The 24,909-nt window shown below is 41.5% G+C and overlaps 1 protein-coding gene across 3 annotated transcripts in view; it reads left to right on the top strand.

The window, feature by feature from the left end:
- EPAS1 (endothelial PAS domain protein 1) overlaps positions 1–24,909 on the top strand; it is a 78,596-nt gene that overhangs the window by 16,696 nt on the left and 36,991 nt on the right. The window contains exon 1 of one of the 3 annotated variants that reach the window (XM_069009768.1): positions 1,001–1,094. The exons of the other annotated variants lie outside the window; for them this stretch is intronic. Coding sequence (XP_068865869.1) covers positions 1,075–1,094 — 20 coding nt within the window. The 5' untranslated portion in view covers positions 1,001–1,074. Of the gene's footprint in view, positions 1–1,000; positions 1,095–24,909 lie in introns of those variants that run through there. 3 annotated transcript variants of the gene reach the window in all.

Genomic DNA, 24,909 nt, shown 5'->3' on the forward strand with positions numbered 1-24,909 from the left:
CACAGTTCACTGTCAGTAAAGATGGCTTTTCTCTCCAAATGGAAGCCGTTAGAGAGATATTTTAGGACCTGACAGTCCACTTCTTTTAATAAGTATATGTCCCTTCTGTGTAAATAATTTTAAATTATTTCAGAAAAATTGTTCTGGCTTATAAAGTCAGAGTTAGAAATTTACTCAGCATATAGAATAACAAGATTTAGAAACTCTTGTTCAAAAAAGATGGGCTGAGCCTTAGTCCTTCTTTCAGCAGTGTTCAAAAGGCACACGTGCTCTCTGAATCCAAATGTAGCCAAGTGTTGGAGAGATCCACGGTCACATGGGCATGTTCGCTTTTTCTTTTTCTTTGATGATTTAGAAGTGTGCAAGTGGGCAGTGCAGAAGGTTTGAGGGTTTAATCCTCAGCTGTGCAGGCAGATACCCGCTGCATTCAGTGGGAGTTCTGTCCCAGTAAACAGCTTGGGATTGTTCACTTATGTACATGTCTAAATATGGATCTCAGTCAAGTAAACACGTGTGTAGCCGTACGCGTTAATCTGCTTGCAGAGCTGGGAACGCCCTGTGTCCCTTGCGTCGCTGGGGACATGGCTACGTCTGGAGCTTCGTGCAGGCTTGCGTTAAAGACACCAATGGCCCATCCAACGTGTGTCCTGCCACAGGAGAGCAGTGATAGGTATCTCCGGGGGTACAGCAGCCTCCGTCACTGGGCTCTTGGTGCGCGGAGATACTGCTCTCCTTTGAAGGATGTGTTAGGGCAGATACACGCTTCCAAAATGCCTGTGCTCACAGATAAAGGCAGAAGGGAGCAGCTCGCCTAACACCGAGTGTTTTCAGCCTGCATGCCTGCCCCTTCCTGAAGCTGAAGAGCTTGCTTGGGGTTTCTCAGGCTGAACTTTTACAGGAGCAGGAATAAACTTCTTATCTAGGGAAGAGTGTGTATAAAGGCTGACTGGAAACAGCGGAAATGGGGCTGGGCTCACAGTGCCCAAGAGCATTAGAGTGCTTTTCATGAACTGTATGCTGCAGCTGGCAAAGTGGCATCTGTAAACCTCTTCCACAGGTAGTGTGCAGGGGGGAATGAGAGACTTCGCATACAGGTATTGCTGTTGAGAGAGAGTTGCCAATATTTATTTTATTTTATTCTTATAATTTGAAGTTTTTTAATGGCACTTGCCCAGAGACTTTCCCTGTCAGCAGGGAAAGCCAACCTTGTGACATTACAGCAGAACACGCCATGTCTCATGCAATGTAACTTGTATGCTGTCATTAGGGACCTGTGCACATGAGGAAATACTGTAGGTGTGTAACAACTATTTTAATGTATACTATAAAATTCTGTCTCATTAAGTACTGAGGACCTCAGGAGTTTTGGAAGAGCTTCTCCTACTGCCTGATGTAGTAATTCAGTATACTTAGCCTCTTAGAGGATGGGTCTAATAACAGCAATTACTACATTTGTATGTCTAAGTATGCTTAAAAAGCTTAAATGAATGTGGTTTGAAAAAGTGAAATGAAAGAACAGTAAAATTATCATTAAAAGACAGCATATGCTATGGTGAGGAAGTATAGTCTTAGCCATACTACAAAAATTAGAGATCTGAAAAGGTCCCTGGTTGACAGATCCGTCAGAACAAGCAGAAGTGAATAGTACATGTTAACTGTTGCTTATGGTGTACTGTTTTTCTGTTTGAGTTTTTTAAAGTATTAGGGTATGATGGGGATGTGGGGCTGTGCAGTAAAAATTACGAAAATACACTTTTTCAAAATGTTAACACAAAAGTCCCAGAAAGAACGATGACATCTTACAGTGTTTGCACTTCAGTTTCTCTAAATAGGAAAAAAAACCCAATTTTTTTTTGTTTGCTTTAATAAGTAAATAAGGGAACATTTTTGAAAGAAAAGCTTAATGCAAAGGGAGCTTTAAGAGAGGACAAGAGGCACATTTTTCTTTTGCTGTTACTGGAGCTCTTGCAGGCTTGGCGAGGTTGTCTTTTGGGTGGAGGTGGTGTTTGCAGCACTGATGCTGCCGGGGGCTGGGGAGGAACCAAGGAGCTCTGCCCTTCCTGCAGAGGGAGCTCTGTTCAGCAGCGTGGCTTTCTCCTCAGGAGCCTGCCACAGGTTCCTGGCCCAAAGGGAGGGCTGGCAGGACAGGACCATGAGCTGTGAAGGCTGATGAGCAGTTCAGCTCTTGCGTGCCATGCTGGCTTACTGCACTAGGCAGTTTCAAAGGGTTCTGCTGAGGCTGGGTGTGTGCTGGGCTTCAGTTGTCAAAAGCACCCATAGCCCCTGCTACAGGTTTGACTGAAACAGACTTTCTCAGGGTTGGTGCTCGGGGGAAGGCTGAGAGGCCAGGAGGCTGGGAGAACATTTTGGGGAAGCATCTCTGCTTTCTGTGTCCTTCTTGAAGTGTCTGCTGATTGAAATGGGCAGATGGGAAGATGCTGGGCTCTCACCTTGCCTGCCAGGGATATTTCTTTGTATTCCTCTGTAGGCGAGGGTACACCAAGAGGACAGAAAGGGTTGAAGAAGGGGCAAACCAGCTTCCCTTTTGCTCCATCCAAATGAACAGTGAAAGCCCCTCCCACTGGTTTCAGTAGCCATACATGCTTTTTGACCAGACATCTCATCGCTGTATATCTAATATGTTAATATGTGTATGAACCAACTTTTAGTCTGATGTTTAATAGATAAGGGCTCTTATGAAATTCTGTTTTGCCTTTTTTGTTTTTTTCAGGAAAACAAACATTTGGTACTAGCAATCATAATTATTCCATACCATTATTCAGCATTTTTACCAAATTACATGTGGTTTTTTCCACAGCAAAACACATTTTTACATACCCATAGCACAACACTAGCCTTGGCCTAACTCTGGGGGATTACAGAGATAAGATACCAACCATGGTTAGCATCATCTTCTGATAAACTGGGGCATCGGTAGGATGCAGAGCTGTAGCCTTAAAGGCAGAGAAAATGGTATTTAGGGCTCTTTGAAAATCTTGGTTTAGGGAGTGCATAGGAATGATAAACAAACATTTTTGCAAGGTTTTATGGGGACACCATTGTTAACTTTTGCAGTAATTATTGAACTGCTTTCTTGTTGCTTAAGAACTCTTAACTCTCATTTGTTTGTCACTGTTCAATCATTGGAGTGAAGCACTTGGTAACAAATTGCAGCATGGGGAAATACTAAGGTTGTCTATTTCAAGCAACATTTGAATACTGAAAACATAGGTAAAATGAAAGGCGAAGGTTAATGGTTTAATAACAAGGTCCCCAGGACTGTGCCTTATGTCTGGAAGGCAGTAATTTGCATTTGCTTCCTGTAGGGTGACTTTACTGAGGAACTGAAGGCACTTAGCATATGCAGATGCTGAAACTCTTCTGTATATCTGTTACTATTTAAAAAGTATAAAGTCTGTGGTAGAGACTTTTGAGATGTCAAAGGAGACAGAGTGAGGCACTGATGGACAGGGAGGGTTCTGGTGTAGGCAGGGAGTGATAAAGAGAGGAGATGGTTATATGTCCTCCAAAAAGCTGGGGCGGGGGGGGCACCAGGATGGTTAATGGAGGCAAATAGGCCCTGTTTAGGGGAGGGATGTTTATGTGCTTGATAGAATTGCATGTACAGCAAATTGCCTTAAATACATTTTGTGGTTGCCACTACTTATATACAAAGCAAAACCATAATTACAAAGCTGTTCTTGTTTTTGAAACATCGTGTGCCAAACAAGTTGTAGATATTTGTAGGGAATGGTAATGTCAAAGATCACCTGAGTTATGGGTAGCAGCTGTATTCACAAACCAGCTGAAGCTGAATTCTCATTTGCATCATGTTGTGAAAACTCAACTTTCTTCAACTATTTGACGCTGGCTTCTGCAGAACCTACAGCAGATGTTGCAGGCGATGGGTGGGTGGCTGTAGGCAGGGCACCTGGTGGGGCAAGAGACTGGTGGCCTCAGGCCCTTCAACACTTCTCTGATGCTGGTCAGGCTGTGCAGTACGTGCAACAGCATCATTAATGTCCCTTTGTTCTTCCCCAGTGCTGTATGAACAGCTTGGGGCAGAAAAAGTCTCCTTATGTTGAGCTTGCTGATGATGACAATGTCTTGTGAAACTCAGTAGTTTCTCTTTGCCTTTTTGATCGCACTGATAGCTTCTTCTGGAACCACCTCCATTATGCTGACTCTTTTTTTTTTTTTTTTTTTTTTAAGTGCTTCAAGAAGTTCAAGGAGGAGCGTTTTGTTGGGTTTTTGAGTTTTTTTTATTTTAATTTTATTGGTTGATTGGAGACGGTATTAGAAGCGTGAGTCCTAAGTGCAGTTGGAATGTCAGGTTCAGCACACACATCTAGCAGCCTTGCCTCTCCTACCGATTTCCCTGATGTTGTTTGAAGGTAAATTGTAGACATGAAACAGTGTACAGGTGAGGTGCCAAGCACAAGAGCCAAGGGCTTCAGCTCTGGCCAAGTGGCCAAGCTCCCACCAGGTGTCCCCCAGGTTAGCCGCAGGGTATTGAACTTGCTGCTCCAGTCCAGCCTGCAGAGCTCGCAATCTCAAATTACTCAAAATTATTCACTGGATCTCTGCTCAAAACAAACAAAAAAAGAGTGAGCACCCCCAAGTCCCTTTGTAGAGCTTAATAATAGTTCACAAATAATTGTAATACATTAGGAAAAAAATACACTTTATAGCAAAATATGTCTAATAGCTGGAGTAAGAGATTGGTTCTGTCATCATTTCACAGCATGTTTTAAAGAGTGGAAGAGCACTAACTTGTGCAGACAGGAGTACTAGTACCAGCTGAAAGAAAACGTGGCCATTTTGTGCTTTTACCCCATTCAGTATTAATGGCACTGTATAGCTATGGGATGTCACTGGCCACAGCACTTTTGCTGTTATATATAAACTAAATTTAAGGAACTTTTAGTGTGTGTTATGCACAGTGAACCTCTGGGAAAGCTTCAACCTTTGACCTCTGTAGTGGGTTATGACAGGGAAGATTCGTAAGAGCTTGATTTAGACTCATCTCTGGAAAGCTGGTTAAAAATATTCAACTACTCTGTTCTTCCTCCTCCCCCATCTCAGTAAAGGTCCTCTTAAAATACATGCTCTGACACTTCAGTTTTGCCATTTCTTTGGGAGCCCTGTAGTGAAGGCTGCTTGTAAGGAAATGATTAAATTATATTCATGTTTGTGCTTTAAAACTACCTTGGTGGTAGTCCAAGAAGTATTTTCTTGCTCTTCCAAATTTCCATGTGCTTTAATATTAATCTATGTTCATCAGTGTGACCTGCCTCAGCAGTAACATTTGTTTGTAACTGGTCATGTAATGTTTGCTGAAGGGACATAAAAACTAAATTAAATTTATCTCAGGCTTTAAAAAATCTTATTCTGAGAGAAATGAGGGGTTTATTAGAAAATAAAAAGATACTTGACAGTATTGGGGTAATTTTTCACAAACCTGAATAGTCAATAAAGAAATTATGGTAGCAGAACTCTTTCATTTTGCTTCTACAAAGGAGAATATTCTTTCTTTGAAATACTTTGTTACTAGCTTTTAATTTTGCATTATATGTTAATAAATGTTTATGCTTGGGTTATGGCAGCAATTTCAGACTGAACAACTGGTAATGACCTTATTTATTGCCTTTGAGAAAGAACCCTTTTATGTGGGTTGTATATCACAAATTAGAACTATCCCAAATATCTAAAATTAAAGAATATATATTTTTAAATGGTAACACAAGTAGTCTTCAGAGCAAGCCAGAATATCTGGCTGTCAGTTCAGACTTTGAAACTCTGGTTTTCTAATACAGCTTTTTTGTTAAGTCCAAGTGAAAGGCTATTTCATGAAAGAACAGAAGTGACTGTATTATTTGGTTAGAATGGTTATTACTAATGACTAATTACTTGCACTTCTAGAGCAGTCAATAATATTTTGTTGTTTTTCTTGCAAAACTGTTTGTAATCAAAGCCATTAAACTGTCATTTAAATGGAGAGCCCACTGTTTGCCCAGAACAGCTGTCTCGCTACATTAGCTTCTATAAATAAGTTTATTATTTTAGATGAAAGTTATAAAGCAATCTGTTTACCTCTACTGAAGTAAGTAGAATAGCTGAAAACATTGCTAAAAAAAGAATGGAGAGGAGCACTGCAACAAAATAAAGTCCTCCAAGGGTTCTGTATGCATATTTATTATTTTAATCAAGCGCAACTTCTCTGTGGTTTTGTGGTCTTGAGAAAACTGGAAGGAGGGAAAGTGCTGTTTCACTCTTCAGCTGACTAAAATGTGGTATTTCCTTGTTTAAAGTATTAATCTTTCCTGATTGTCCTGAGATGTTTTTGGAAGCACACAGAAGTGAATGGAGAAAAAATAGGAAAATACAAAAACTTGCATTAACTGTGTGGAGAGATTAAAAGCATTAGCATGAAATTTGTTCTCCTTTAGAAACACTTATTGGTTAGAAATGGAGACCTCAGTGCCACATATGCTGAAAATGGGGTCTAAGAGCTTTAATTTACCTTCGTCTGTCAGTGTTAATGGACAGAGCAAGTGCTGGAGCTGTTGTAAAACAAATCTGTTTTCCTTTTGTCTGCTCTGCCAGTTAATGAAATAAAAGCTAAATTATCACTGATAAAAGTAATTTGCAGAAAAGCATTGATAAAAATATAACAACAGAGCTTGCCATTAGCAGTTTAAATGGATAATGTTTTCTTGTAACCTACTTCTGTCCTCTGGTTTTATTGTCTTCTCCCCCTTCCCATGTGAGGAAGGGCCTTTTCAGTAGAGGCTTCAGGCAATAAAATTATGGGTACACTAAATCCTGGCATTGGTAAGTTTCTGAGGGATAACTACTTTTTCCCCTTCTTTTTCTGTACTACAGTATTGCCAAGTCAAAGTTTGTACGCAGTTTGAAGTGCAGTTATCAGTATAACTTTATCCATCCCACCTTGAGCAATGTGTCTGCTAAGGATGAAAACTGAGAAAATGGCTTCTGTCATTGCAGCGCTGGTAGCTCCCACCATGAGTTACACAATAGTTACTGTGAAGGTCTTCATTCTTGATGTTTGGGTGTGAGACACATACTTTCCTTTCTGTCTTTCTGTATGTCTGTGTGTTTTTCTTTTTCTTTTTTTTTTTTTAATATTTTAAGACAGAGAAGTTTGAAGTTGTGTCCCAGTTGCTCACAAAAATTCAGAAATGGGAAGGCAAAGACTTCTGAGCCCCGTGTGTTTCTGTGTTCGTGGTGATTCTAATATGTACATATATGAATGTGCACACACATGCACAAACACTTACATTTTATCATTTTCTTGTAAACCAGACTTACCTCTCATTATTTTTTAAATGCTTGGACTTCTTACTTCTTTGGTGACGGCTAGCCAGTGTCCCGGGTAAAACATTAGCCACAGGGTTTGTGAAGGATGTTTGGCATCTGGCAAAAGGTGGACATGCTCATTGGTACACTTGTAGTTTGTAAAAGTATTTCTTTAAAGATACTGAGTTCTGAGTGACCAAATAAGGAACCATTGCTAAACTCTAGCTGCAGTACTTGAAGTATTTTTTAGTTGCAGCCTGGGCACTGCTGTACAGCGCCTGCCAGTTTGCAAATGTCAAGGGCAGTTACCCTCTTGCGTTCCTCAATGACTTGCTCCTGCCCATCCTTCAAAATACCTGCCCTTTCTCCAGCTCCTTCTCCAGCTACTGCTGCCAGTTTCTGTTTCACTGTGTGACTGCAAGGACTGTAATCCTTGGGAAACCTGGGTCTTGTTGGTCCAGGCAATCTGTAAAGTACATGAACTCCCTCTCCTTGTCCAAAATACTAGGACCAAGGGCACCTGAGAAGCTGGGGAAAGTCTTTTCATGTGTGTAGCTGTGCAGATTATTAGCTAGAGCACATGGTCTTGCTGGTCTTGGTCAGATCAGGCCCAGGCTGATACAATGTGCAAAACTACTATTGTTTGTGTTTTATTATGCATTAATATCTTGATATTTTCATGTGTAGTGTAGGAGAAAATATCACATGTATGAACATTCTAAAGTACTTTTATCTGACAAAAACCTTTGTGTTAATCTTGTAAGCGATATGGGTCTGTATTGTACTGTAGTGCCTTAGCATTTATTGTGGCTGACACTGTTTTTATAAATGTATAATGTTATAATACTTTGAGCTTTGCTTCTGTGTTATGCCCATTCTGTGGGTAATGCTTTATTCCCTCTGCAGCTTCAAAGTGTTTAGAAAAAACAGTAGCATGTTATTAAAAATGTGTTTATGGCAGAACAAGTAATTAAATTCTTCTTTGTCAATACTGATCAAATACATGAAAGTTGTCTTCAAAGATGAACTTAGTGGCATAATATTTAGTAATAGTAATACAGTGGAGTAATAACAATGCCATACTGGAAGAAGCTCTAAATTCTAGTTGACTGATACAAATGCAAATTTAGGGCAATAACCTAAAGGTGTGGTGGCAGAGCTCTGCTTGCAGTGTAGAGTACCAGGTGTACTCTGGCTTTTATCAGGGAGGCAGGATGTGATGCACGAGGTGATTCTGTTCATTGCGTGTTAAACACAACCTCAATGAAGCTGAACTTTGAGTAACATCAAAGCTGTGCTACCGTAGCTGGATAACAAAGCAGTGTGATGTGTTGGCACTGTTTACACCTGGTGAACAGAAACATCAGAGAACAAAATGGAGTAGCAAAACTGATGTGTGTTTAGAAACAGAGGCCAGAGTGTGAATGCCAATGCACAAGTAGATACAGGGGAAGCTTGGCTGCTTGTCATATTTACTTACTTATTTGTGATCTTGTAGGTATGAATGGATGTTGGACAAAGCAATTTCACTGCAAAAAATGGCCCCCAGTTCCCTGATGACAGAGAGGTAGCTCCCAAAACTACAGAAACAGCAGCATGAAGGATCGAGAGCTTTAGGAAAGCAACATCTCTGCTGAAAACTCAGTGTAAAACACAAATGGAGATGTAGAATTAAATCCTCAGGACAGCTAGTTTTAGACTAAGCTGTGGTTTGAGCTTCCAATCTGCCTTCAGGGAGGAGGATTCAAGGGCTCAGCTCCTCCTGGCCTGTGATGTGAGTGCCAGAAGCACACTAGAAAATGAGCCAGTTTAGGTAGTTTAGGTGATCAGTTGGACCAGGGATAAAGCATATACAGCCATGAAAAGAAGTTCACTCAGGCCAAGTTGGAAAAGGCTTTTCAGTAAATGAAATGGTCTCTGCTTCACAGGACAACTGTTCTCACTAGGGGAGCACACACCTTTCTGAGGAGGGCTGGCAGTGGTCTTGAACGTGCAAGGGATAGCATGGGGCTCACTGAACAGATAGCTGTGGGAGCTTGCCATGGGTGAGGATACAGCAAGCTGGTGAGCAGAAGCATGGGAAAAAATACCTGAGCATACAGAAAATAGATCCTGATACACGGTTTATTCTAGTTTTAGGTTTTTGGGTTGTGGGGTTGGTTTGGTGGTTTTTTGAGGACTGAGTTGTATCTGCAACTGTATACAGTTGCAGTCATGTATGCTTCTATGAAGGTACAGCTTAATAGAAGGTGCATTTTTATCTTTTTTTAAAAGTTTTTAGCAGTATCTTTTCCTTATGATACCCCTGTGGGAATGAGAAGTGTATCTTTCCTGACAAAGCTAATGTGTGTGCTGAACCCTTTTGTTCTTAAAAAGTGTTATTGATGGAGTTAAACAGAATTAATCTTTGTCCTCCTGACAGTTCTTAAAGCCTGGTTAATTAAGATGATCAGTGCTTGCATAACTAGGACTTAACAAAGTCCAGATATTCCTGTATTTCAGGCACACCTGCACCTTTTCCCTTCTGTGAAGCAAGACACTTAGGGTGAAAAGTTCTTGACTCCTCTCTTTATCTAATTCTAGCTCTGCACTTGGAAATGTTTTCCATATTCTTGAAGTCTTTCTACACTCGGGGGATTCTTTTTTGGTTGCGTGCTTTCCCTTTCCTCTCTCTAAATCTGCTGATGGCACTCCCAAATCTTTATCCCATTTTCTGAATTGTGTTATCTACTTCCTCCAGAGATGGTTTGATAAAAATCTGGTTTCCAGTTCTCTCCATGTTTCAGGCTTCTGTGTGGAAGAGAACATCATTTAATGAACCTCTTGCTTTTTAATATAGTATTAATTTCAAATGCTCCTCAATATGTTATTTATTTTTCTCTACTGAAATAGATTTGTATTGAGGCATTTGGAAATACTGTATCACAGACTAGCTAGAGATTCATTGTTCATGGCCTCTGGAATTATGTGAAACTTTCATTTTTTTCTATAATAGACTTATAGAAAGAGTTCCTTTTTTTTCCTTGCAGAGCCCTTGTTTTGTTTAAACATTTCGCAAAACTGTTGTTTCTACCAACTTTCTCTTCTAAATCTTTATCTTTCTTTCTTGGTAGCCAAGTAACAGAGCTGATGTGGATATCTAGATGTTCCTTCCCATGCTGAACAGTCACTGCTTCTTAATATCTGATCTGGTGTAAGGAGTGTGACATGTCCCAGGAGACTCTGAGAGCGAAGTATTTCCTCTTTACTGGCATTAACACAACACAAGAAAACATCAAATAGAACTTATTTTGAAGAGCTGAATGCCAATCTCCCATTGGCGCAAGTCAGGATAACTCCATTTAAGTTAATGTGATGAGGTAAGAATTGATCCCAGGGACAGGTGTGATGTGATTCCCCAGAGAAACACCTGGGAGGGGGGGGAAGACCTTGCCCTTGTACTATCTCAAGCTAGTCCTTCATCCTGAACTCTGTTGGTTCCCCCCTGTGTCCTCTTCCTTTGTACCACAAGTACCATTGTTTGGCTAGAGTTTCAGATGTTTTTTGCTGTCCCTTATCTTCTTGGGTTCCCTGTTTGTGCGTGGGGATGAGTGTCAGTACTGGATCTCTGCTCCAAGCGGCTGTCAGATGGGTCAGACATGGGACATTGCATGTCAAGGATGTTTTTCCCAGTCGTTTTGTTGCTGTTTTGTTTTTAATGCTAAAATGAGGAAGTGAGGAGTTTAATATTTCAAGATGATAATTTAAATAGCTGCAGCTCCCAAAAACGTGGGAAAGACATGTTTTGAGACTGACTTTGCAAAGCTGTTTTAGTCAACTCTGCATCAGAGGGTATGCTCTATGGCATTCCATCCTTCCCATGTAAACACTAGGGAGGGAGAGGTCACAGAAACAGGCTTTGCAGCTGCAGCCTGTAGCCACTCTTTAGTTTTTAGTGTCCAGAGCAATCTGTCTGTGGCAGTGTTTGTGCCCGGCACAGCGAGTGCTGACGGTGCGTGCTGGTGAGTACGAGTGAGCACAGAGACTCTGGGAGCACCTGAGCAGTGACTTGCTGTGGCTGCTACCTGTGGAAGGCAGAAGGGGAAATAGCGTTCACCAGACGCAAACACTGTTTTTTCTGGGAACTGGGGTGGGGAGTGTTTGTGTGTGTGGCTTTTTTTTCTCCCTAAACCCCAAAGCTTATCTTGATTGTTTCTCTGTCTCTCCTTTCCCCTCTGGCCAAATTCGACTTTGTAATTCTTCGCTCTTTCCTGCTTGGCCTGATGTTTTCTCATGTTAAATGTTGGGTTTGAATTTGCACCTAGTTTCTGCACAAAACATAGCAGTGATGCAAGACCCCTTGGTTAGGAGGTTTTTCAGAGTATGAAACAGAGACTGAAAGTGAAGTGGTATTGGGTTGGTACACCTATGTGCCCAAAATAACTTCAGACCTTTAAAAATAGGCAGTAAGAAATAAATTAAAATGGAGGAACAAGAAAATCTGTACAAATATTTTGACAGTGAAGGTGACTGACCAGTAGAGCAACTTTCTAAATGTTGCAGTGGGTTGGCTTTGGTTCCCCATCCTTGAAAGTTGCTTAAGTTGGTCAGATTGTTGTTTTAAAGAAATGCTCCGATTCAAATTGTATTAATTCAAGTGAATCCTGCAACCTCTGATCTACAGGTTAGACAAGTTGTTGGCATTCTTCATTTCTGGGCTGATGAGGTTTGACGCTGTCATTCATCCTTCTCCCAGAGCTGTTAGCAAGCTAGAGCTTCAGGGAAACAAATCTTCATTCAGGTTTTTAATAAAACATGCTGTAATAATCACAATGAACAAAATCCCTGTGTCTGCAGAGGCACAGACCTACGCCCTACTTCACTATGAGTTGGAGCTTAATTGAAAATATAGCAGATAGAGGAGAGCCTCTTTCTTTTTACATGGTGGATTGATTTTGTTCACTGTGTTGTTAGAAAGGTTTTGTCAGGCTTTTGTTGTTTAAAGCTAAACTACCTGTTCTCAGCTGTGGTAAACATTTATTGGTAGATAATGAAACTTTTATCAGTCATGAAAATCACATGTTTGATTCTTTATGATCTGAGATATTGGTTTCCTCTTAAGTGGAGAAACTGTGGTTGAAATGTTCATCCACATCGGTTTGTTTTGGTAAAGGCTGTTGTCTTACAGTCCTTGAAGGTTTTTCCCAATGTTTTCAAGTTTTCTTCAAAATAACCAGAAATTGATAGAAGTCCATTATCTGTATGAGGAAATGATAATAAGAACAAGGGAGAAAAGTTTATATAGGTAATTGTTATATACAATCATGACTAAAATGGCTTTGATTTTTTTAAAAATGTGTAATAAAGTCAATAATATGTACATGAAGTGTATTTCTCCAAGGCTTGTTATTTTATAAATGTACCATTGACTAAAAACTGTTAAATCAGGTTAAGTCATATTTGTACAATTTCAATTTACTCTATTAGATGTACTATGCCTTGCTCTTCAATTATGACCCTTGTTTTCATATGCCTTAGTCTTAAATGTGTTTCACAGTAGCATAAAGCTGTTGCAGTAAAAGAGTTAAATATTTATTCATGTTCTGTATTCTGTATGAAAGGACTTTTTTTTTGTCCTGTCTATGAAGGGGTAAATATATTTTTATAACTGCTCTTGGCCCCAGCAGCCTGTTCTGTACAAATGTAGCTAACTGCACTGGCAGATGCACACAGTTCAAAAGAATACATTAGCACAAGAAGCCATGTTCCCTTTTGGATTCAGCTTGTATCAACATGTGTACGTGGTGCTCTCTCTGCGCCTGCCTCAGCCCTCCCCTGCACTTCTGGTGGTGGTGGTACAGTTGTTTCTCAGCCTTCCTCAGCTTTGGCCTCTGTACCATCCCAGTTGTGTTTTCTAATAACAAAACCATGATTTTTTGGCAATGAGTGCAGCTTCTTTTCTTCTTTTCCTTCATTTTTTTCTTTTTATTTTTTTGCTTTTTCTGAGAAAGCAGTTGGGTTTTGGGAAATTGTGCAGTTCAGTTGATTAAGTTATATAATTTAGGGAAAGGATGAGAAGAATAAAAATTTTATTTTCCAATAGCCACTGTAAGGAGGCACAAGGTATGTTTACAAAGTAGTGTTGGTAGTTACTGGGATGAGAGCACCCTCACCCCTGCCTTGGGAGATGCCATCTGTTTTGTGTAACTCTTGTGGCCACTTCTGTGTGTACTGATCCAGTTGCATGCATTTCAGTGTGTGCATCTTGGATATTCTCATCAGCAATTTGGTTATATATGGTTAGAATCAAAACAGTGAATATTGAGGTACCACACCCTGACAGATGTACAGTTCTGATAGATCTCCAAGACCTGCCTGGTTGTAAGATGTTGTTAGATAAGCTGACAATTGTAAATGGTATCAAATGAAACAAAAAAGTCTTGTTTCTTTTCTGGAAGAATTGAGTTCTTCCTATCTGTGCCTTTCATAAACAGAGTTTATCACAGCTGACTCCTGCCTCCTGCCCTCTTGGGGTGATGGGACCATGGTGGAGATGAGAATCAGGCTCAATATATGCATACGTGCCTTGTTTGCTTAAACTTAAGGAGAACAAAACCTCCAGCAGGAATAATGCCAAAATACAGATATGTTAATTCATAGTTCTGAAGTAAAACCCAGAAAATATTAAAAAAAAAAAAAGTGGCCATGTGAGTTTATCTTTGCATATGTACAGAATTTCTTCCTGGCTTTGCTGCTTCCCATTTTCATAATTTTTATTTTTTTCCTTTTCCCAGAGTAACCATTTTTTATTGTAGCTACATAGCAGTTTAAGGAGTTAGTACAGTAGGAGTAGGGCAGCAATAAAGCAAGAAACACCAAAAGAGAAAGACTGCATCCAGTTAGTTACAACACAGACTGCCTTTATATCAGTTCCTTTTGGAAGTTAGTGTTCAGCAAGTAATTATTCAGGGTGATGTGTCAGTGGAGCTAGCAGCCCTTTCCCGACAGAGAACCAAGCCTTAATTTTTAAAATATTTGAAATACTGCAGTTGAGTGTTGAGGGGCCACAATTGTTTTCTCCTCAAGTACTGGAGTTTCGATGTCCCTCCGGCTTCTGCCACAGCCGTGGGTGTGGGGAGGCAGGTCTGCAGTGAGAAGGCTCCTCAGGAGGACTTTGCCAGGAGCTGAAGGTGTGTGTTTTGGGGTTACTGGCTGGCCCCAGATTACATCACTCCAGGCTCTGATTTTAGCTGTAAATTTAGAGGAATTGCCAAACTTGGCTGAAGTTGGCTACTGCTTTTCTGGCCAGGTAGCTGAAGTAGTCTGACCATTCGGTTTCAATCCTTTTACCTTGTAGTAAGCGAAGAACAAAATTTACCCCAGCTCAAGCTACTAAATTTCCATTTTTATTGACTTAAACTAGTGGCAGATTTTGAATACTAATGAGAACTCAAAATCACAGCATGCAAAGTTATCACTGTTCCAGTTTACCCGATGACTTAGGAGGAGACAGACAACTGAAGAGCTACTGTATAAAATAACAGCCCTCTGAAAAGAAAGCAGGGGCTAAGAATGAGCTGTGTCCCGGGATGTTTGTACAGACAAAACCCACACCCCAGAGGGCAAAAAATGTAGCCTGGCCCTCAGAATCTGCACTTGATCATTGTTGCAGGAAGTGGAGGAAGCTGTGTTACAAGGAACTACCAAAATTTAGAGCATCTGTATTGTTATTTTCAGGAATTATTATTCCCTGCTTGCCAAAGAAATGGCTGTTAAATCTGTCTTTCTGGATATCTATCATTTTACCATGGAGGGCCAAGAGATAGAGAAGGAGAAATCATTAATTTCCACCATTACCAAGTGCAGGTTAGAATGATTAAGGTCCAAGAAGTAAAGAAGTTTCAGCATTATTTAATACAGATTTTATTGCAAGATCTGTTTTCTTTATTATTAAAAGATTTGACACTTTGGGAGAACAAAGCACGACTTATTAACAGACAATGTTGCAAAGTAATTTTAATGAGTATTTTGAATGTTCTCTAAAGGAGACAAAACATTTTCATTTAGGCTTGTGCTCCCACTGCAGTCTTTAGAGCGTCTGGCACAGAGACCTCATGCTTGAAACAAGGCGAGACAAAGTGGCTGAATTTCTGTTGTCAATGCTTTGCTGCCTTTCTGTACAGAGCTTATGAGTAAGGATGCTGTAGAGAGCATCATCAGAGTGCAGCCCAAAGCCTTAGGAGAAGGAGCTATTTTTGTGTTCCCAAGGCTAGGGGCTTCACCTGCTCGATCTTTGCTCTGCTGGAAACCTTGCTGACTGTGATGGAGACAAGCCTCTGTGAGAGCATGGCCTCCAAAGACTGGCTTCCAGTTTACAACTGCCTGCTGATTTCAGAGACACATTTAATTATGGATTATTTATTGCTTCTTTTCTGTCCGGCTGCTGTTTTATCTGAAATATTTTATTAGTTCTAGCTGAAGTTGGTAGGAAAAAAATCACAGCTAAAATGCATTGTGGTGGACTGTATAGCAATTTTTAAAATTGTGATTATGTATTTACTTTTCAATCCCTATAAATGCTCACTATCATGTATTTACTAGCCAATACACTTTTAAATTTCAATTTTTTTACTCTGAAAATTAGGATGTCTGTTTGAGTCAGCTTACATGGAGAGCCTGGAGATGCACAAGAGAAGAAAGTGCAGAGAGGTTTTGGTGGATGGCCTCTTAATACGGCTCTTTTTGGTGAAGATTTCTATGTCTTTATGGCTTGCTGATGGCTTTTCAGGGGTTGGAGAACCTACAACATATTGAAGGGTGGGCTGTTTATTTTCCCTGTGTTGTTTTTATGTACTGAAATATTGTAGTGAAAATAGCTGGGTGGGGTGTAATGAATGTTTTCAAAGACCTTCCTTTGAAAGAGGCTTTTTTCCAGCCCTTGGTGGTCACCACCCATTTTCCTGTGCCGTGCACGACTCTCTCATTGTTCCTACCCACAAAGGCCCCTTGTGTGAACCTGTCAGCAAATGTGCCAGCAGGACGAGATTAAATGTTGTGAGATACTGGTCCAAGCCTGCTGAAGCACCAGGGTTTGGCCCCACAAATGTTGGTGGGTATTGCCCAAGGCCTAACACAGGGTTAGATCGTAAAACTTGGGATTTGTCAACAATGCTCTGCGCGACTCTCTGAACCATTTACGGCTGAGTGGGCTTGGGGCTGAAGCGCCGTCGGTACGCACACCACTGATAGCGAAGTCATGCGATGGCAGCGCTTGTCCCTTAGGCGTGAAATAAAGCTTAACTGAAAAATTGTCCCTGTTTACCTGCAGCTGCACCATCTTGATAAATAATGGTGGTTGGGTATGGGCTGGGGCTGTGGTCAGTGCCCTATTGAAAAATGAGGCTGGTTTTGAATTTAACTTGGGGGCCCACCTCTCCCCCCCCCCAGCCTGCGAATTGTACTTCATTCACCTTTAGCTTTAACCCCCTGGTGAAGAGATAAAGCACATCCTTTGGTATGTGTTTTTTAGAGTAGGTAAATAGTTGGGTTATCTGAAAACAGATCTTAGCAATACCTGCTGAGCCTTTGAGCAACAATGTGTATGGACCTCTAGATCAGCTGTCAAAATTGACTGATTACTACAAGTAATGCCCCAAGATAAGGATCTGTAATCTCTCAAACACAAATCATTGATAGACATCTGGGGTTGTGCATTGTCATAACCAACCTTATCCCCACCACTGCAGTGCAATTCCAGGAGAGAAAAGCAGAGTGGTACATTTACTACCCGCAAAAAAAACTTCGCTGATTTAAAAGCAAGTTCAGTTCTGGCCAATGTTGAAACAGTCATTTCTGTTGTGTTGTTCTGGGTGTTTGGTGCTGGGCCTTTTTGTCTTGGAGGTTATCTCTGAAGCTTGCCTTGGCTGGTGTCTGAGTCAATTGCCACAGGGAAGGAATCCATGATCTTGATGGAGCAGAGCAATGCAAAACCAGTCTGGGGAGGGAAGACCGGAGATGCCATGATTGGCTAGTCCACTGAGATTTGTCCATATGCTGTCTTCCTTGTTTCTCTCCAAATGTCTGTAATATTTGAGAAGATAAAGGTCTTGTTTCACTGACCTGTTCTAGATGTGGGCTGCAGCAGCTTTAAAAGGTGACCCAGAGCTGTTTTGACCCTCTCTGTGACCAGCACTGGTGCTTTCTGAGCATGCAGTGGCTTGGAGAAGGACACTGCACTTCCTGAAAACTAAGCCACAGTAAAGTCATCTAGCCCTGACAATGAGTTGGAAAGGCAAAAAGGCAGTGCCACTATCTGCTCTAACAGCTGATCAGCAGCCTGGTATCTTCTCTGCACACTGTGGGCCTCTGGTGGTTCCATGGGGCTGTGCCTTGCCCCGGACACAAAGCATTTGGCACATCCTCTGAGGTACCAGGCTTGTGCTGGTGTGGCAGCTGTGGGACAGGCTGGCACTCACAGCATCATAAAATAATCCAGGAACAGATTAATGGCTGCCGAAATCCTAATACTTATCTTTCTGTTCAAGGTACTCATAAAACTAGAGAAAAAATGGAAGAACATAAATCCTGTAGACATTGTTTTGCTTTCTGTGATTAAATTTATCAGACTCTGTTGACATATTGTGAACCTAAATGCTTTAAAAAATGTCAGTGTTCCTGCAGCCTCAGTGAGGCTTGCAACATTGAACTTCCAAAGTGCTACATAATTGCTGTGATAACTTCAGTATTTACTGCGATACCTTAAATTGCACTTGCAAAGTGTTTTTCTTTTAGTAGCTGCATTAAGTGCAGTTAGTGGTATAAAAAAGATGCCAGTGCTATAAACACTGCAAAACTATATAGGTATAATGCTTTTTGTCTTAGTACCACCTTTGTTTGTTTGTTCATTTTCAGAAATCAGTGCCAAGAATGCTCATGAAAATAAATAAAATACAAATTCAGTACAGTTTCATTATTATGCCTAAAGGTACCATCAGAGCTTCAGACACTGAAGAAGTTATAGTCTTATGTGTGGCTTTAAAGTATATACAAATTTATCCCCTCTAAAGAAAACCTATTCCTGGCTGTTACTGTCAGCTGTGACGGTCTTGGAGTGATATGGACTTAGTGAATCATAAATATGCTCAAAGACACCAAAAGTTTGGTATTCATTTAGGCTTCGTCTCTTGATACTGTAATTGTAGTTGCCAGATCCTCTATTGTTGTGCCAAGCATCCTAATGAGAATGGAAATGAGTTCCTCACTCTTAATGCAGTCTCTTCCCTCCTGTGTCCCTGAGACACTCAGATTTCTCATTTTCCTATCATCTCGCCTTTGGTTTTAAAGTTAGGTGAAGGAATTGCATCGATATTGCTATGGCAGTAGGCGCCGAGCTTTGCTGGACTAACAGGGATTTGTTATTTAATGAGTATGTACAGAAGCACAAGAAATTCCTCAAACAAGCCAAGGAGCTGGTGATGAGTTACTCTAAGTTAGGGCAGCTTTAAAGGAAGGGTGGAAGATACTTCATTTCCTTATTTTTGTAATAGCCCTTTCTGTTAGTAGCCTTTCTTGCTTGTTACCTTCGAACTCTCATTTCCTTTATTAACGAATTCCCCATTTTGGCATCCTTTGAGTTTGTTTTGTCTGTGTACTGGGTACTGTATCCCAGTGGGCAGTAATGCTGCTTTAGCACTTGAGCACTCCACATATTTCAAACTGGTTTTGGATTTTTTCCTCCTCCTGAAAATAACTCTATGTCCTTCCCTTTCTATTTGCTCTTGCTGGTGTGCTGAACCTGGGCATCCGGTGTCTTCTCAGGCTTTAGAAATAGTTCTTTTCACTGGAAAGAGGTATAAGGAGGGATCTGCGTGGCACTGTGTTTGGGTTTCCTTCACAGCTTTCATAGTTTGGCCTGAGTTCCTGGGGAGTGAGTAAATTGCTGTTTCTAGCACTTTTTATTTACTGATGGTCACTTTTATTACTTTTACGGAGGGAGCTTTCAAAAGCACAGCATGCCATCCAGAATAAACTGCTTGTCAGGTAGAATGGTTACAAATACTTCTTAAAGGAATTTTAAGGCTAAGTAAGCATGACTGCTGGCTGCTTGGTGTCTGCAAGCTCATCTCTGGGGCAGTCAAGTGGTGTAGTTCTGAGATAGCTATAGAGTGCCTCGCAGTCAGCAAAACTGCTTTTTTATTATTCTGGTTCAAACCAACTAGGGATTTGCCAAGCAGAAAGTAATGCAAAATATAAACTCAACAAAAAATGGATTTGCTAGTTTGAAATAAATATTTTTTTTATCTAAGGTATTACTGCCTATTAAAATACTTTTATTGAGTTTTTACAGGTTTTAATATGAATTTTCTTTAATGCTAAGCATCTGATCTTTCATTTATCTGTACTGTAAAATATTTTCTTATCTTTGCATCCACAGAATGTATTTTTCTTGTTCTGCAAGTTAGCATTTGACACTTTAAACCACTCGAAATGAGCATTTGCTACAGAAATTTCATGTGACAACTTAATTAACTGTGGATTCTTGACCTTTAAAGTGCTGAAGCTAGAAACATTTAATAACCAGCCATTGGATATAAAGTAATATGCTTGTTGTTTTACTAGCTTGCATACATGGCAGTTTGAAGCAAAGTCCAAGGGTCACCAAAATCATGAAGTAAACTCAAGCGGGTCTGTCTGAACTGCATAATTCAAAGCGCTGTCTGGATGTGTCACACAGAGTGTAGGTATGAGAGAAGGCTACCGGCTTACTTATGAGATATTTTTCTGCAAGGTGTGCATTTCAGTTTCTCTGAAAGCTTCTGTGATCTGGAGCCTGCACAGTGGGAGTGTAATTCAGTGCAGTTGTTGCACTGCTGAATCTTAAACAAGCGTGTGTGTGTGTGTGTGTGTGTGTGTGTACACAACCTGAGTATCGACCCACGTGGACTCGTGAAGAGCAGCGAAACCCCGAGCAGAAGATTGCTGTCCTGGCAAGTCCCCTCCATCAGCTTAAGAGGAAGCCACCAATGTCCTTACCAGGAAGGAGGACCCCTGAAGCTGACTGCCTGGCACCCTCATCAGCTGAGTGCGTACCCAGGGCTTTGCAGGGGCTGGAACAGCCTGCGGGAAGGAGCAGGCAGATGTATGGGTGGAGGTGGTGGGCAGGGATCACCGGTGGAGATGAAGTACTGGTGGGATTGAAACTGCAGAGAGCAAATACAGTCGGGCAGTGGAAACAGGACGGAAACCTCAGGTCAGTCCGTGGCCGCTGAACTGAGGAGGGCTGTGTGGGTGCCTTACCGAACTCCGGATCAGTGACGCCGTGTGCCTAAGCTCCTTGCGGGGATGATCTGTGTGCCCCGTTGTTTGTAGGGCTGATCCTTCCTGTCTCTGGGTCGCAGTTACCTTCTGAGGATGCTGCAGGAGGGCACTGCAGCCCCTGGCTGAGGCTGGCTGCCTCAGCTATTTTCCTGGCAGCTGGAGCCCAGAGCTGTCACAGCAGTGGGCGCTGGAAAGGCAATTCCTAAGCTGACACAGTAGTTTTGCAGGATTGTTTAAAACAGATGGGTTATGTGGAGCATCATGTTTTGCCAATAAGTTGCCATCCTTGAAGTTTCCAGTCCTGCAGTAAGAGAGGCTTCAGAAAGTCAGATTATGATCTTCACCCCGGGTGTGCAAGACCTTTGTCTGGAGGCATTCCTGCTGATTTCGGTGAAGCTGTGTTGCAAGGGCCTGCTGGACATGAGCAAAGGGATAGGAATCTGGCTCCTGGGATCCATGCAGGGCATTCCTATGTCACCTGGGATGTTTTTACCCAGTGGGATGAAGTACTCTGTTCCTGGGCATGGTTGTACCCTTGGGACTAGTTTGGTGTTTGGACTCTGGGAAGAAGCATGCAGAACTGCTTATAAAAATTTGGAAGCTTTGCCTGGGAGTGTAAGTAGTTGCCAGTTGTTTGTGATCTTTTCTCACATGCAATGGCCTATAAATTCTATTTTCAGAGTGCAAACTAAACCCACCAGGAGGGAGTGGGAAATCATGTAAACAGCTGTCCTGAGGGTACAGTGCCACACTTGTGTTCTGTGTCACAGAACTGCCTCTGCCTCTGGAACTCTTCCGTTCCCAATGGCTTGCACACCCATAAGCAGTGCAGCACCAGTGCATCATCCAGCAGCCCTGGGAGAGTCCTTACTGGGAAGTGGCACTTCCCTGTTCCTTCTCCTCAAGTCTCCTGACCGACCACCTTTTATGTAGCCAAGTCCTGAATGGAGTCACCAGACCCATTCCTCATCTTGAGTTCCCCATTTCCAAAAGAAATTTGACCTTCTTCATTCCTTTCTGGGTTTACTGGGACCAGTTATGCTGTGATTGCAGTGTGAGGGTGCATGTACGGCTCAGTGGAGTCTTATCCTGCCGGATCCTGGGACTCCTGAAGAAGGAAGTGTCTGGGAGCTCCCAGGAGGCTTCCCCTGCAGTACCCCTGGGCTTTGGACCAGCATACAGGTGGCTTCATTCGTGGTGGCTTTCTCTGCTCTTCCCTCTGCGCTTTTAGAAATCTGTTGGAGTGAGCGAGGTTTCTGCTTGCGTTGCTGTCTCCAAGCAGTGACGCACGTGTGTGCTCTTTTTCTGCCACATAAGTGGGTGGTTTATGTGCTAGGAGGGAATGATTCATAAATTAGCTAGAGCCCAGGCCTTTTCTCTACTGCCTCGGTGATGTGTGAAGAGGGTTCAGTGTCAGCCTTTCTTTCCTCCTGGCCTTCAGTTGGGTAGGTCGCTGAGCAGTCACACTGCCACTCTCCAGCTATGGGTGGTCCAGCCTCACCCAGGGTGAAATCCTAATCCCCTGTATCACATGGGGGTAACTACAGAGAGAATTATTAATGGCCCGCAGTCTGCAAACAAAAATCATGCAAATACTGCTTTTTGCAGAATTCTGTCACTCAACTGCAGTTTTGGGGGTCTTTTGCAACCAGGACAAGTAAGCACGGAATGACCATCTTTGACATGGACATCCCTGGGAGGCACAGCAAGCAAGCATAGATGGATGTCTTGAGTGGGGAGATGGCACGGGGCGTTTTTGGGTCGTGGTGGGCTTATGCTTGGCTGGCTACAATAGCAACACGACTCAAGGGTGTGCTGTGTGAGGGGAGATGGGGAGGAAAATTGAGGTGCAGGAAGCCACAAGGGGGGAAATGCTTAAAAAGCAAGTAGTTTGTTTATTTAAAATGATAGTGGATAAGCAAAAAAGTCTTTTGAAAGCAACAGGCAGGCTGATTCCTCCTCTTGTTTTCTCATGTGAGAAAGCTCTTGTGTGGTGTGTAATGAACAGAGATGTCTCTCTGCAGAGGACCTTAGCAGGACAAGCAGAAGCAGCATTGAGGGAAAGCATCTGTCACAGAGAGAGAAAATCTTTCTCTGCTCATAGTGTTAATTGTTAGAAACCTTGAGCAACCCATGGTTATTGAAACCAGCTCGTCTCATTAGCCACACTTCAAAATTATATTTACAGAGGTTAGAAAACTAAATATTTTTCTTTGTGGCTGGAGTGGTGTCATGAGAGACCCTGTCTTATACAACCTGTTTTTACTGTATAAATTGCGACCTGGCTTTGGCCTTGGTTCCTGAAGTTTCATATTTAAATGAGGAAGGATTGGATCTTGTTTTGCCCAAGTTGGTTCTAATGTGAAAATTGTGGCCTCTAGATTTAGAACAGAGCTCAAACATTTATGGTTGAAGTTATATTTTTCAAGCGACAATTGGAAATGCTCACAAATACTGCTACATAGTTTTTGTTCTGTTTGGTTTTGTTTTGCTTCTACTCTTTTTTTTTTCTTGGTATAATTAGAAACTGAGAAGATTTGTTCCTGGTCTATCATCTGTATAGGCACAGGGTAGGCACATTTTTCTTTAGAGAGCAAGACAGGTTTCTGAAAGTACCATCAGTGTAAGTATTTTACATGACTCTCCTGTACCTAGCACCTGCCCCAGGAGAACATGGGGCATTTTCTGTTGTATCTTCTCAGATAGTTGTAAAAAGGGACTTTTTTTTTTCACATGGATGTAGTATGACTCTTACTTGTTCAGGAGAAAAATAATGAGTTAGTGTAACCTTGTGAATATCTGATCCTTTAGATTCAAACTTAGGTGGGTTGGCACTCGCTTCAGCGAGACCCCTGAAGTAATTATTGAAGTTGGATCCTGCCATTATATACTGAAATGTGTGCAGGTCTCCTCCAGCACATGCCTCCTGTAACAGAGACAATGTTATAAAACATTCACCTTGGGCAAAATAATTGTGAAAGAAGTTTGCTGAGGGCTGATCACAGATCTTGAGAAGATACTGTAAGGATTTGAGCCCCTTGCCCTGTTAGCACACCTACTAGTGAGCACCTGTCTGATCCCACATATGTGCCCAACTTCATATGTTTTGCAGGACAAGGGCTCTACTGATGTGTTGTGAGCCCCCTCCTGCTCTGAGTGATGATATTGAGTGTCCAGCCTTGTTGAGCCCCAGCAAACACCTCACTGTGACTTTACTCTTGGCATTTAATGCGCATCATGGCTACTTTTCCTTCTTATTAATTTATGAAGCCTCCTGTGGCTTCAATGCAAGAAGCTTTTGCAGACTGTCTAGGTCTTCCAGAAACAGTAATCTTCTTTAAAATACTCTGCTATGTATTAATACTCTTTTTCTATTTTAGGCAGTTTTGCATGAGACCAATCATGATTGAAACAGTTTCTAGAATTAAGTAATGAGATTAATACTTGTTTTCCTCATAATCTTCATGCAACAGAATATATTTATTGAAACTTTGTTTTGATAAGGTGGGGTTTTTTGGTGGATCCATTTTTAGTTTACAGGCTCATTATTTTATATTGATGTTGGAAAAAACAAGTTAAAAGCTGCTTCATTTTTGGGAGCCTCGCGAATGGAGAGAGGTGCTGCTGGTGATTCTAGAAGTGAATGTGCAGCCAAAACAGCAAAAACAGTGGAACCATTCTACTTAGCACCCTGTTCTGTGCTCATTCAGGTGGCACTGGTGGGCTGTTGCAGGAGTCAGCCTGAAAAGAAATGTGTTTTGTGTTGGTGTGACTGCAATCCTCAACTGCAAAACCTCAACTCATGCAAGTGTAGGAACTTGTAGTATCAGCAGAGCTATGTGGGGTTGAAAAGGCTCATGGTTTTAAATGGATTCAGATGCTTCATGTTCTGAAATAAGAATTGTACTTCATTAAAGAACCTTAGAGTCAGTAGAGTTTGCTCTTAAAATGCCCTATCCCAGAACCATTATAAATGTATTCCTTGCGTTTCTCACGTTAAATTTAGCTTTATGTCCCTTGGTGGCTTAATTTTGCATACTTGCTTCATAAAATGTCTTCCCCTTTGTTATTTCCTGCTCTTCTGTTCTCTGTGGAGTTTGAAGGAGGTTGGCTCTATTGGTCATGTTATTTTACTCACGAAAGGATCTATTTTCATAGACAATGGAGAGATGATGATTTATTAGAACAGCTTCTCCAAAGAAGGGCTATCTTGCAAGCAACAGCATTTTCCACTTTGTACCCTTCGTGGTCAAGGAAAGATGGCTTTCCGGACGAGTTTTGGATTAAGAGCTG

This window comes from Aphelocoma coerulescens, chromosome 3 (assembly GCF_041296385.1).
Source record: "Aphelocoma coerulescens isolate FSJ_1873_10779 chromosome 3, UR_Acoe_1.0, whole genome shotgun sequence".
Taxonomy (NCBI): Eukaryota; Metazoa; Chordata; class Aves; order Passeriformes; family Corvidae; genus Aphelocoma; species Aphelocoma coerulescens.